General features: G+C 35.4%; 1 protein-coding gene across 1 annotated transcript in view; it reads left to right on the top strand.

Moving 5' to 3' along the window:
* Positions 1–14,481, top strand: part of CD2AP (CD2-associated protein) — a 165,150-nt gene that overhangs the window by 118,775 nt on the left and 31,894 nt on the right. The window contains exon 12 of the mRNA XM_011986877.1: positions 12,902–13,067. Coding sequence (XP_011842267.1) covers positions 12,902–13,067 — 166 coding nt within the window. The remainder of the gene's footprint in view (positions 1–12,901; positions 13,068–14,481) is intronic.

The raw sequence follows: 14,481 nt of genomic DNA on the forward strand, positions 1-14,481 counted from the left end.
ATCACGAACGCCCAGCTAATGTTTTGTATTTTTTAGTAGAGACGGGATTTCACCATATTAGCCAGGTTGGTCTCGATCTCCTGACCTCGTGATCTGCCCACCTTGGCCTGCTAAAAGTGCTGGGATTACAGTTGTGAGCCTCTGCACCCGGCCCAGGATCATTTTTTTAGAGAAACTGTTTTTTTTTAGAGCAGTTTTAGATTCACAGCAAAATTGAGCCAGAAGTACAGAGTTCCTGTATACTCCCTTTCTTCACCCAGGCACAATTCTTCCCACCGTTAACATTCTGTACCAGAGTGGTGTATTTGTTAGTCAGTGAGCCTCCCTACATTGACACTTCTTTATCACTCAAAGTCCATAGTTTCCTTTAGTGTTCACTCCTAGTGCTGTACCTATTATGGGTTTTGACAAATGTATAATGTATCCACCATTGTAGTATCATACAGAATTAGCATTACTACCCTAAAAACCTTCTTTACTCACCTATTCATCTGTCTTTCCCTTCGACCCTTGGCAACCATTAATTTTTTTAATGACTCCATAGTTTTGCCTTTTCCAGAGTGTCATATAGTTGTACTCATACAGCATGTAACCTTTTCAAACTGGCGTCTTTCACCTAATTATATGCTTTTAAAATTTCTCCATATGTTTTCATGGCTTGGGAGGCATTTGTTGTTAGCATTAAGTAGTATTTCAATGTCTTTATATTCCACAGTTTATTAATCCACTCACTTACTGAGGGACATCTTGATTGCTTCTAAGTTTTGGCAATTATAAGGGGAGCTGCTATAAATGTGTGTAGGTCTTTGTGCGGACATACTTTCAATTCATTTGGGTAAATACCAAGGAGAGGGATTACCTGATAATGTGACGAGTATATTGAGTTTTATAGGTGCAACTGCCAAACTTCTTCCAATATGGCTGAACCATTTTGTACTCCCCCCAGTAATCAGTGAGAATTTCTGTTCTACATTCTAGCCAGCATTTGGTATTTTCAGTGTTTTGGATTTTGGCCTTTCTAATAGGTGTGTAGTGGTATTTTACTTTTGTTTTCAGTTGCAATTCCATAATGATATATGATGTTGAGTATCTTCTCGTATGCTTAATTGTCATTTGTGTATCTTTGGTAAAGTGTTCTGGTCTTTTGTTCATTTTTTCAGGTTTTTTTTTCCTTCAGTTTCTTTATTTGTATATTTTGGATAGCAGTCCTTTATTAGATTTCTTCTGCAAATATTTTCTCCCAGTCTGTGGCATGTTTTCTTCACAGAGCGGAAGTTTTAAATTTGAAGCTTATCAGTGATTTCTTTTATGGATCATGACTTTGGTGGTGTATCTGAAAAGTCATTGCCATACTCAAGGCCATCTGGATTTTCTCCTGTGTAATTTCTAGGAATTTTATAGTTTTGTGTTTTACATTTAGGTTTGTGATTCATTTTGAATTAATTTTTGTGAAAGTTGTCATTGTCTAGATTCTTTTTTTTTTTTTTTGGCATGTGAATGTCTAGTTGATCCAACACCATTTGTTGAAAATACTTTCAGTTTTCAGATAAAAATCAAAAGTTTAAATTCAAGGCCCTCCAGTAACTGACCCCCAGATTATATTTTTGATATCATATTCCACCCTTTTTGTTTACTAAATGTAGCACTCTCTCTCTAGTCCATGAATATGTCATGTACTTTCCTAGCTTTATCTTTCTTTTTACTTTCAAAATGGAAGTTTTTTATATTCTTTTTTCTTAAGAATTTTAAAAATATGTTGCACAAACAGTTTATGCCTAATAAAAATACTAGTCTCAGATTAATTCTTTGTGAACTAGTTTTGTAGGAGTCTTAGATCAGTTTTTAGTACTTGTTTGTAATATCAGTCCTACCTGAAAAACTCATCTTACCAAGATACGTAGAACCACATGTAAGAGGTATATTGCTGGCTTTATTATCTTTTTTTTTTTTTTACTATTAAAAAAAATCATGTCACCAGTTAGGCAGCAGTTTTGTTAAAATTCAGATAGTGACTTCCCCTTTTCCCTAAAATCAGTCAGTTGTTCTTATAAATAGAATGGAGGCCAGGCACAATGTCTCACGCCTGTAATCCCAGCACTTTGGGAGGCCGAGGCGGGTGGATCACAAGGTCACGAGATCGAGACTATCCTGGCTAACACGGTGAAACCCTGTCTCTACTAAAAATACAAAAAAAAAAACTAGCCGGGCGTGGTGGTGGGCGCCTGTAGTCCCAGCTACTTGGGAGGCTGAGGCAGGAGAATGGCGTGAACCCGCGTTGCGGAGCTTGCAGTGAGCAGAGATCATGCCACTGCACTCCAGCCTGGGCGACAGAGTGAGACTCAGTCTCAAGAAAAAGAAAAAAATTGGAGGATGATGCATTTTTATTACATTTATCTATGCAAAGTCCTGCCCATGGTGGAATGACAGGGACCGAATTTACACTCGAAATTAGACAACTAGAAAATTGGACAAATTATGTGAAACAGTGGCTTTCACATATTGGACATCAGGCAGTATAAGTCACTGTGACACTGAAGTGAGACCTATAATTACCACAGCTTATTGTCTAGAAGCAGTTTACAGGCAGCAGAAAGGAGGAAGCCAAACAGACCTTGATGTCCTGCAGAGTTGAGGATGCAGAGATAGGTATTTAGGAAGGCCTGGGCAGCTACAATTTGTGGGGCAGAGTGCCAGAGTGGTGGGAACTGCACAGAGAGTGCTCAGATCTGTAGACAGCTTACTGTGAGGCTTTGCCTGAATACTGATCTACACATGCATGAAAAGAAACTTCCATAATGGAGAAATAAACATTGGAAAGCAGTAGGTGAAGCACTCTTTGTAACTCACAAATAGTTCATTTTTCCATGAGCCAGAGTAGACAGATCTCATAATATATAGCACATTGGATAGAGTTCATAAAAGAGTATATCACCTTAGACTAAAGGCTTCTCTGCCTCTATCTTGGAAATACGGCCCACAAATTCCAGAATAAAATTCAGCACAACTTAAAAGCATATAATAAAATTTTGTATTCAAGAGAGTGAAAATCACAACGTCCATTGTCTGATTAAAGATTGCCAGGCATAGAAAGAGCAAGAAAACAGCAATCCACAACCAGGGAAAAAAAATCGGTCAGCAGAAAAGAGCAAGAAATGACAGAGGTGGCGAAGATAGACGGCAAGTACATTAAAACAGCTACTATAAACATTTCCCATGTGTTTAAAAAGGTAGAAGAAAATGTGAACATAATAGTGTGAAAACTGGAAAATATAAGAAAGACCCAAACTGAACTTTTAGAAAAGAAGAATATAGTATCTGAAATGAGAAACACTGAATGTCCAGTAGATTGGAAACTGCAGAATAAAATGTCAGTGAACTTGAAGACATAACAATAGAATCATTAAAAATGTATAGAAAAAAAGTGAACAGAATATTGGTTACCTGAATGACAATATGAAGCGGTTTTACTGACCTGTAATTGGGGTACCTAATGGAAAGGTGAGAGAATGGGGACATGAAAAAAATTGAAAGAAATAATGGCTGAAAATTTTAATTTGATGCAAATTTATGACAAAAAGTTTAAAGCCAGGAAGAAAATAACTGTCAACCTGTAGTTTTCTACCTAACAAAAATACCTTTTGGAAATGGGGTAAAATTAAAACCTTTTGAGACAAAATCTCAGAGAACTTATTGCCAGTAGAAGTATATGACAGAAAATGTTAAAAGAAATTATTTTTGATAGAAGGAAAACAATACTAGATTGGCAGTTGGTATTACTCAAAGCAATGAAGAATGCCAGAAGTAGTAAATATGTGAATAAATATAAAAGACATTTTCCCTCCATTTAAAAATCTCACAAGAACTGTTCACCTGAAATGACTTGAAAACTTAATATAAAGTGTTGGTTTTGGAGTTTAAGGGTAAATATGAGAATTTTTTGGTATGTAGGATAAACAAGACAAGTCATAACAAGGGAAATGATTTTAAGTATTTTCAGAATGTTCTCATAAACCTGATATGCCTTTAATAGATCAGGTACCATGAATAAGAAAAATGTCAGTGTTGCCAGTGACCTTTGGACATGTGCATTGAGAGAGAGCCGGTTGAATATGAAATATTGTTAAATTATGTTTTACTAAGTAACAATAAACATAAATCAAAATTCTACCCTTGTTCCCATAGTTGAGACAGGGAGCATTTTCAAACTATGGCTAGGATCAATTTGAAGCATCGTAAGCCTTCCAACAAGGAAATAAGGTATTTTTCATTTTTATTTTTGTTCATGGTTTTTATCCTATGATCCTAAGATCTTATGATCTTAGGATAAAACCTAAGTTCCATGGGAGGTATCCTTCGATAAGCTCTGTTCTGTTGTGGTGGGGGTGGGTTGGGGGGCGGGGAAGAAATACTTAGAAACCATGAAACTGATCACCCCTCTATTTCAGACTCTTAAGTGACTCCCCATTATTTCATGGGATATTTTCCCAAATGTTTAGATTAAATTCTCACTTTCTACTTTCTGTCCCAGGCCACCATGTGGATTTTCTCAAACCTGCTTAGCAGTTTTCTGCCCCTCTGTTGTTTTCATTTTCCCAGAAGTACCTAAAATCTGGGCAGGCTGTGTCCCAGAATGGTAATAATATCACCACTTTGAAGCACAAGTTATCCTGCTTTTTGAGATGTCCTTTTTTGTATTTATCTTTCAGTAAGATACTCATCATGTCATTGATATGGAATTCACGATACAAAGGGAGGAACTCATAATTATTTTGGAGTGCAGGTAGGGAGGCATATAAATATGTGTAGAGGAGAAGGTAACAAAGGTGCTGTTTCTTATAAAATCACTTAAATGGTAATTTTTATCTATATGTCCTCCTCACTTCTTTACACTCATACACAGTCATACCCACAGAAAGAGCATAAAATGATGCTGAAGGCCAGTCTGTTTCTATACTTTTACTGGTAGAAGCAGTGAATCTGCTCACTTCTGCTTTAGGAGCATTTCCTTCTGAATTCTATTATTGTAGACACATGTCTTCAGCCACCATTTGTATACTTCTGATTCCCAGTCAGTGGTTGGATTTATTTACATTTACTGTTTTCTGTGTGTTTGCAGTTCCATGTTTGCAGTTCATACTTTCTGCCTAAATACATAATTTTTTAGGGGACATCCTTCTTTCTCTGGAATTGTACTTCTCTCAGAATCTTTCATGGGTAGATTTTTCTCATCTTTTAGATTCCAGCTTAAAATTTTGCTTCCTTAACACTATTTAAAAGTAGGTATTTCCCATTATTGTCTGTTACATATTAGTTTAGATGTTTGTTTTGAGATATTCTTTACCCTGCACTTGATTAAACTCCATGAGGGAAAAGGTGTGTGAATAGATACCTGTACCTTATTTGCCATTGGTTCTGTAATGCCTTACACAATAGGTATATAATACATCGGGAATACTTAATACAGTACTTATTATGTAATATGAAGTATTCTTTAAAATCTGAAGGATTCCAGATTATGACATGCTTACATTTGTTTTTCTGAAACTTCCTTTCAGTAGTATTTAGCTAGATAATGGTGACGTAGATAGTGGAAGTTGGTATGGATGAAAAGAAGCTGAAATGTTTCAAGAGCAAAGAACAGAAAATCAGTCCTTATTGAAACTGACTTAAACAATAGGGAAAAAAAAATCTCACATAATTGAAAGTCTAGAAGTAGGAGTCATATGACCTGCAACTCAGTGATTCTGTTACGGACCTGAATTACATCTTTCCATTCTGCCATCCTCAGTGTCCACTTTATCTTCAGATTGTCTCCTCTTTTGATCACAAAAATGCTGAGAGTGGCAATCAGGGCGACATGATTTCTTGTCCGTTTGACAGGAAAGAGAGGAAAACCTCTCCCCAACCATAGAATGTAAGTCCTTTTCAGTTTTTTGGACCACTTTTGGGCACATTTACCTCTGGACCAATGAGACTTGTAAGAAGAATACTATGTACTGATTGTCTCAGTGTAATCATATGAAAGTAGGATTGATTTGGAAGGACTCAACTGCATTGTCTGCTGAAGACGTTGAGATATGGTTAGGATCTATCATCAGGAATGCAATTAAGGTTCTATGTTGACATCTTGTTGACTCATGAGATACTAATGATTATGACCATGGGGAAATGAGATAGGAAGTATGGAATAGAGACAGTTTCTGGAGGAAAACATGTGAATTCAGCTTTTGACATGGGATTTGATACGACATATTGGCTGAACTTTTGCTAAGAGTTCGTATTAAGCATTTAGTTGGAAGATGCTGTTCTGGAAGTTAGGTATGAAATTTATGGGTATGGGTAAGATTATCCAAGAAGATTGCTTAGAGTAAGAATGGGAAGAGAGCTTTCTTAGAATATATACATTTAAGAAGTTGTTTGATGACCAGGAACTCTTGAAGAAGGACTGACAGGGAGTGCTTATAGAGATAGGCAGAGAATGATCACAGAGCAGAATCATAAAAACCAAGGGAGTATATGTAAGTCAAAGTTGAAGTAGGATGTTCTTCTGGCAGTGATAAATGAGGACCAGATCTCTTGCTGAGAACAAGTAGAATGGTTATATGAAGAGTGTGTGTGTGTGTGTGTATATATATGCCAGAGTCATGTGCTAGGAGTAGGAGAGCTACAAATAAAATGAATCATAAAATCAATATAGAGGGGAAGAGGAGAGCCCAGTAAAGTGAATCTTGCATTGGGGCTCATATTTCCTGTTGGGGCATTTGCCAATCTTGAAAGTGGTAGCTTAGACTATGAAAAGACCTTTCAATACACTTTTGGGTTGAAGGAGACAAAAATTAAGAGTTCAAAGCTCATGAAAGAGGAGGTATCTTAGTGAACTAGGTTTTGATTTAGTCCCTAAAGGGATTTACTGTAGGAGGAAGTATGAAATAGAAATAGACCTAGCTCTGAAGAACACTGAAGTTCAACTTCTAATCATCTCAATTCTTGATGGGAGAACGGTGACCTGGGATTTTTACTATCCCTACCTTAGCTTACTGAAAGAATGAAAGTAAACCTTTATTCTCTAGAGAAGAAAACATCATCTAGAGTTTTAAATTATCTCTGTGTTTTCCTATAAATCTTTTGTGTCTTATACTCATTCAGAAATAATTAGGCGTACTTGTAGATATGACACATGGCTAGAAACCAGGAACAACAGACAATGGAACCTGGCCTTTAGGGAATCTAGATATTAGAGATACTAGATATAAGCTTTAAAGTAACTATGCTTAATATATGTTAGAAGTAATAAAAGATGGGGTTGATAATTTTGGCAGAACTAGAACCTTATAAGTATATATGAATATGAGTCAACCTAAGCTTAAATGAATTTGTTTACTTATATAAGTATATGTAAGTATATACACACAAATGTTAGTATATGCATGTATATTTTTAAAAGAAGATATCTGAACTGAAACATAAGGAGAAAAAAAGATAGAAAATACAGAAAAGACCTTAAGATACATAAAGAATATGGTTGACTCTTGAACAACGTGAGTTTGAACTATGTGGGGTCCACGTATACACAGACTTTTTTTTTGGCCTAATGGGGAATAAAAATACAGTATTCATGAGAATACAAAACCTGCATATGAGGAGAGCCAACTTTTGTGCAGGCAAGTTCCACGGTGCTCACCATCGGATTTGAGTATGTGTGCTTTTGGTATACGTGAGGGTCTTGGCACCAATCCTCTGTATATACAGAGGGATGACTGTACAGTGGGAAAGTCTAATGTACATGTAATTGGAGCACCAGATAGGAAGGAGAAACAAATGGAGCAGAAACTGTATTTGAAGATATACTGGTTTTCAATTTTCTAAAAGTGATTAAAAGCATCAGGCCACAAAACCAAGAATACTATGGAATCCAACCTGGATATATGCAAAGAAAACATTGAGGCAAGGAATTGAAGAAGACACGCACAAAAAAATGGAAAAATATTCCATCTTTAAGGATTGGAAGAATCAATATTGTTAAAACTTCCATACTACCCAAAGCAATCTGCACATTCACTGCAATTTATAACAAAGTTTATAAATTTATAACAAAGTTGCCATTGGAAACAGCACAAATGTTCTTCAGCAAAAGAATGGGTAAAGGAGTTGAGGTATATTCATATACCATGATACCATGTAGCAACAAATAAATGAACTAGAGCTACACACAGCAACATGAATCTTAGGATTTCATTGACGTAAAGTTAAAAATATTCATAAATAATCTATGGTGTTAGAAGACAGCTTTGGGTAGGAGCAGTGGGGTAGTGATTGGAAAGAAGGATAAGGGTAACTTCAGAGATATGGATCATGTTCAGTTCTTGGCCTATGTGGTGATTACTCTGGTGTGTTCATGTGGTAATAGTTTCTCAAACTTTATACTTAATGTTTCTGAAAATGTTATACTGCAGTTTAAACTTCAGTGAGATAAATATGAATAAATATATTTTGTCCTAAAATTTTCTAAAATGTTAGGAACATAGATTCAATTAAGAATAGACTCACTACTTTATAGGTAGTACTGTTTTTTCTCTAAGGCATGTCCAAGTGATCACAAAGAATAGAATATTTGATTTTTTAAATTGTATTTATTCACTTGGAATCACTTTTGCTTTGGTGCCTGTATTATCACTTATTTTTCCATTTCAGTTAATGCAGTAGGATATTAACCCTCATCTAAATTAATAAACGGGTTAACTTATTACGTACAGTGTTGGTAATGTATTGCTGTATTATGAAGCAAATAAAATGACATATTTTGGTTATTTTTTTGTATTTTGTTAGCATACATTTTAAACATTTTTGTTAAAAAAATCACATACTTGAGATAACTCTTCTGTATTTCATTTTCTTTCTTACAGATAGGGTCTTACTCTGTTGCCGAGGCTGGAATGCAGTGATGTCATCATGGCCCACTGCAACCTCAAACTCCTAGGCTCAGGTGATTCTCTCACGTCGGCCTCTGGAGTAGCTGGGACTAAAGATACATGGCCACTATACCTGGCTAATTTTTTAATTTTTTATTCTTTTATAGAGATGGGGGTATTGATTTGTTTCCCAGGCTTGTCATGAACTCCTGGCTTCAACAATGCTCGCATCTCAGCCTCCCGAAGTGTTTGGGGTTAAAGGCATGAGCCACTGTACCCAGCCTGTATCTTAAATTATCCTAATATCTGTATCTTATGTAATTCTTCCTTGGTCATTCAGGTAGCTAACATAGAACTTTTTTTTTTTTCCCCCTCCTTAAATCTACATTTTTTCTTGGATTTGGCCAATTTTTAGCTGAACTAAAATTCTTGTACTCACAGCTGGATGTTCTCAGAAGAATGAAGTTGGAGCCCTACCCCACACTGTAACCTAAAAGTAACTGAAAATGGATCATTGACCTTAAATATAAGAGTTAAAACTCTTAGATGAAAACAAGAGTAAATCTTCATGGCCTTGGATTTGGCGATAGGTTTTTAGATATGTGAGATATTGTGATAAGGAATGCATATTTGATACTTGTCCCTGGTTTGTGGCACCATAGCTCCTAAAACTCTTGAAATTTCCTGAGTGATAAAGGTGAGAGGAACATCTTTTGTTATTTATAACTAGCATCTTTCAACCATGTCTGAGTTTATATTAATGAGGAGACTTCTGTAATACCCCTAAAGGTGGGGAGGGGCCTTGTTGCCAGGGGAACCAACCAACTGATTACCTTTCATTAAAAACCCTAAACCACCCGAGTTTAGAGAGCTCGTGGGTTGGTGAACACATTGAGGGGCTGGGAAGGTGGTACACCTGGAGAAGTTATGGAAACTCTGCGTCTCTTCCTGCATACCTTGCCTTTTGCATGTGTTCCATTTGGCTGTTCTGAGCTGTATCCTTTATAATAAACTGTAAATAAAGTGCCTTCCTGAGTTCTGTGAGCTCTTCTGACAAGTTATCAAACCCGAGGAGTGATCATGGGAATCCCCAGTTTATAGGCAGTTGATCAGAAGTACGAGAGGACTGGACTTCAGATTGGAATCTGAAGTGGGAGCAATCTTGTGGGTCTGAGCCTTTAACTTATGGAATCTGATGCTCACCCCAGATAGATAGTGTCAGAACTGAATTAAATTATAGGACACTCAGCTGGTGACAGATACTTGGTTGTTGTGGGAATAAATCCCCACACATTTGGTGTCTTAGAGTGTTGTGAATCTAGAGAAAAGTATTTTGTTCTTTTTAGACTATGTCACAAAAAGCATATTTAACCAAAGAAAAAATAATTGTACTTTATCAAAATTAAAAACTTCTGTGTGTTAAAGAACATTAAGAAAGTAAAAAAGACAACCTACAAAATGGGAGAAATCTTACCAGATTTGCAAGTATCTGTAGTATATAAAGGACTGTTACAGCTTAACAACAAAAAGACAAACCTATTTAAAACTGCAGCACAGGCTGAAATAGATATTTATCTAGAGGAGATATATAAGTTTTGTTGTTTTATAACAAGCATGTTTATAAGCGTGCTTGTTATATAAGCACTTGACAAGATATTTAACATCATTAATCATGTCAGTAAGCACTTGACAAGATGTTTAACATCATTAGTCTTTAGGGAAATGCAAATCAAGACCACAGCAAGGGCCACTTCACACCCACTGGGATGGTTAAAATTTTTTTTAAGAAAGGAAAATAAATAATAAGTGTTTGCAAGGATATGGAGAAACTGGACTTTTATACATTACTGGTGCAAGTAGAAAATGTTCTAGCTGCTATGAAAAGCAGTTGGGTGATTCTTCAGAAAATTAAACATGGAATTACCATATGACCCAGCAGTTCCAAACATCCAAGAAATTGAAAACAGACACTCATGTATTGTACATAAATATTCATAGCAGCACTGTTTACAGTAGGCAGAAGGTAGAAGGAATCCAGATATACTTCAGTGGATAAACAGATTGTGTTTTATATATGTGTATGTATATGTATAATGGAGTATTATTCAGTCACAAAAAGGAATGAAATACTGCTATATGTATGAAGAGGATAAACTGCTAAAACATTGGGCTAAGTGAAAGAAGCCAGACACAAAGATAATTGCATGATTCCATGTGTATGAGATATCCAAAATGGATAAATCCATAGAAGATAGAAGGCAGATTGCTGTTTGCCAGAGGTTAACTGATTAATCAGGAAAGGGTTATCTTTTGGGGTGCTGGAAATGTTTTAGAAGTAGATAAAGGTGTTGGTTGCATAATATCGTGAATATACTAAATGGCACTGAATTGTTCATTTTAGAATTTTTAATTTTATGTAAATGTCACCTTAACTAAAAAAATAAAATCTAGTACATAAATATGTTGCCATCTTATAGTAGTTATATAATAAGTCAGTACATTATAGTTGATTTAGTTATGTTTACATAACCAGGAATGATGAGTCGTATTTTTGTTACCTTTTGATTTCCACGTATTGTTTTTTTTAGACTAACACTACAGAATTTCAAGCTGTTATTTGTGTATCTGTTAAAAGAAATATGTTCAATCAGTGAACTTCTCTTTAATTTCTCTCCTTTGACCATTATTCGTGGTATTATGTATAAAACATTTTTCCTAATTTCTAGAAATTTAAGTTTGTCTGGTTTTTACAACTACAAATAGTTTTATTTCATTATTTATTTCAACTGGAGAGTTTCGTTTTTTAAAAATTTCTGATGGTATAATTATATACTGCATTGTTATATCTTGAGGCCATATAGAAATAGATTTTTGTACCAAATGATGACCAGAATTTTAATAGACTAAACTATATTTTCATGTGATTCAATGTATTAAATAAGTGGTAAAAGGAGAAAATAGTATTTTGTATTCATTGTGAAATAAAATTTGTAATTTTTAGGGAGAGGTTTATCTGTGTGCTGCGATGTTCAGGTTTTATAATCACCAGTTTCTGGCTGATATGAAATCTTAACAGAATTGTTTGTGGTCTTGTGATAGACATTTTTTTCAGAGACCAAGTACATTTTGAAAATTATTCAGTATGGTGCTTAGGAGATTCTTATTTTTGTATATATGTCTTATGACACGTTTTAGCTGACTGCTGTATTATGACTGTCTTATACACATGTGTCAATTTTAATACCTATTGTGAGCACCTGGAAGATCAGGAAGCAGGTGTGTCATGTGTAGTAAAAGAGTACTTGTTGCCTTTTTGGTGATAAAATTGTCTTTATTGACATAGTATAAAATTGTCAAAATTGTTTTTTTCCAGCTTATTTTCTTCTATTTCAAATGGGAATACCCATTTCGTTGCATTATTAAGTGAAATGGTATTAATAAAATTCTTAGTACAGTAGTAAGAATTGCAAATACAAGCCTGTAATTCTCTCATCTGTGGCTAAGCAGTCTCGCCCTAGTTTCTCTTAACATTTGATTTTTTTTCCTTCACCGTCATGCTTTTTAAATTTGAACGTTATATAGCACTCGAGTTTCTACTTGTTTTCAGTTCTCTATATTTCAGTTTCAGAAAATAATCTGGATTTAAATCTAGATAATTTTCTGGTTAGAGTAAAATCATGTGTTTGTATTTGAGATAGACTACTACACTTAAAAGCAAAACTTCCTGGGAACATAATAAAAAGCAGGCATTATCTACTAATCTGAAGCTTATTAGTGGTTTTCCTCTCTACCATAGTAAACATTTTTAAAAAGCTATTTAGGCTTATTAAATTAAAATATAACTTTAAAACAGTGCACACGTATACAAATATAGAGAATGAAAGTTTATGTCTGCCTCTGTCACACTTTTCCAGACTGATACAAACTTTTAGGAATAGAAAAACCTAAATAATTTTGATTGTCAATAACTTGTGAAATATTTTTAATCTTAGATGAAAAATCAACACTGGAACAGAAACCTTCTAAACCAGCAGCTCCACAAGTCCCACCCAAGAAACCTACTCCACCTACCAAAGCCAATAATTTATTGAGATCTTCTGGAACAATGTACCCAAAGCGACCTGAAAAACCAGTTCCTCCACCACCTCCTATAGCCAAGTATGTTTTACCTAATTTTAAATTAGCTTATTGATTTACTCACCTTTGACCTTAGTGGCTCCATTGCCTTTCTAAATCTCCAGGTAAGTTTTTTCTTATTTTTCAATTATATTTATTTTTAAAATTGACATATACAATTGTATGTATTTATTGTTTACAACACGATGTTTTAAAGCATATATGTAATACATTGTGGAATGGCTTCAGTAACTATGTGATAACCTCACATAGTTATCATTTTTGTGATGAGAACACTTAACATTCACTCTTATCTTGTTTCAAGAATGCAGTACATCAGCATTAAGTACAGTCACTATAATGTACAATGGATTTCTTAAACTTATTCCCTCTATCTAACTGTAAATATGTATTCCTTGACCACATCTTCCCACTCCCCTCCAACTCACAACCACTTCAGACTCTGGTAATCACCATTCTACTCTCTATTTCTATGGGATCCACTTTTTTAGACTTCGCATTTGAGTGGAGAACATGTGGTATTTGTCTTTCTGTGCCTAGCTTACTTGACTTAACATCCTCCAGATTCGTTGATATTGTCGCAAATGGCAGGCTTGCTTTCTTTCTTTGTGGCTGAGTGGTATTCCTGGTGTGTATATGCCACATTTTCTTTATTCATTCATCCATTGATACTTTAGGTTGCTTCCATATTTTGGCTGTTGTGAATAGTGCTGCAGCAAACATGGGAATGCAGATATTTCTTTGACATATTGATTTTATTTCCTTTGGATACGTACCCAGTAATGGAATTGCTAGATCATATGATGATTCTTTTTTTAATTTCTTGAGGGACCTTTGTACTGTTTTCCATAATGGCTGTAGGAATTTACATTCCTACCAACAGTGTGCAAGGGTTCCCTTTTCTTAAGATGCTCACCAACACTTACCTTTTACCTTTTTGAAAAGTTAAAGTTTATTTTAATGTTGTAAATAACGTCCAAGAAGAATATAAACATGTTGAGAGCTGGATATGTAAACAAAGATCACAGGCAGATTCTGGGAATTTGATTGCAGCTTTGGTTATTAAAATACATCAGTAAATTCCCAGGATGCTAAGCAGTATTCTGTTGGCTGTGTCAGCAGTCCTTGTGCATGCTTAAAACACTTGGGAATTATAGTACAAATCCAGTCAAGGCTGGAACCATGGCAAACCAGTGGCTCTTAGAGATGGACTTGTTCGTGCTGCTAGGCATCATGGAGAAAGCAGCAGACAAAGAGGTGAAGGAGGCGTAGAGGCAGAAGGCCCTCTCCTGCCACCCAGACAAAAGTTGGATAATCACAGAGCAGCTGTGATTACCTGTGATCACAGTTGTGATCACCTCCACTAGCTTTCTCAGGCCTTGCTGCAGCCAGGGCTGCATATGATGAGCTTAGAAAAGCCAAGAAGCAGATAGCA

Source organism: Mandrillus leucophaeus, unplaced genomic scaffold (assembly GCF_000951045.1).
Source record: "Mandrillus leucophaeus isolate KB7577 unplaced genomic scaffold, Mleu.le_1.0 Scaffold3, whole genome shotgun sequence".
In the NCBI taxonomy this organism is placed as follows: domain Eukaryota; kingdom Metazoa; phylum Chordata; class Mammalia; order Primates; family Cercopithecidae; genus Mandrillus; species Mandrillus leucophaeus.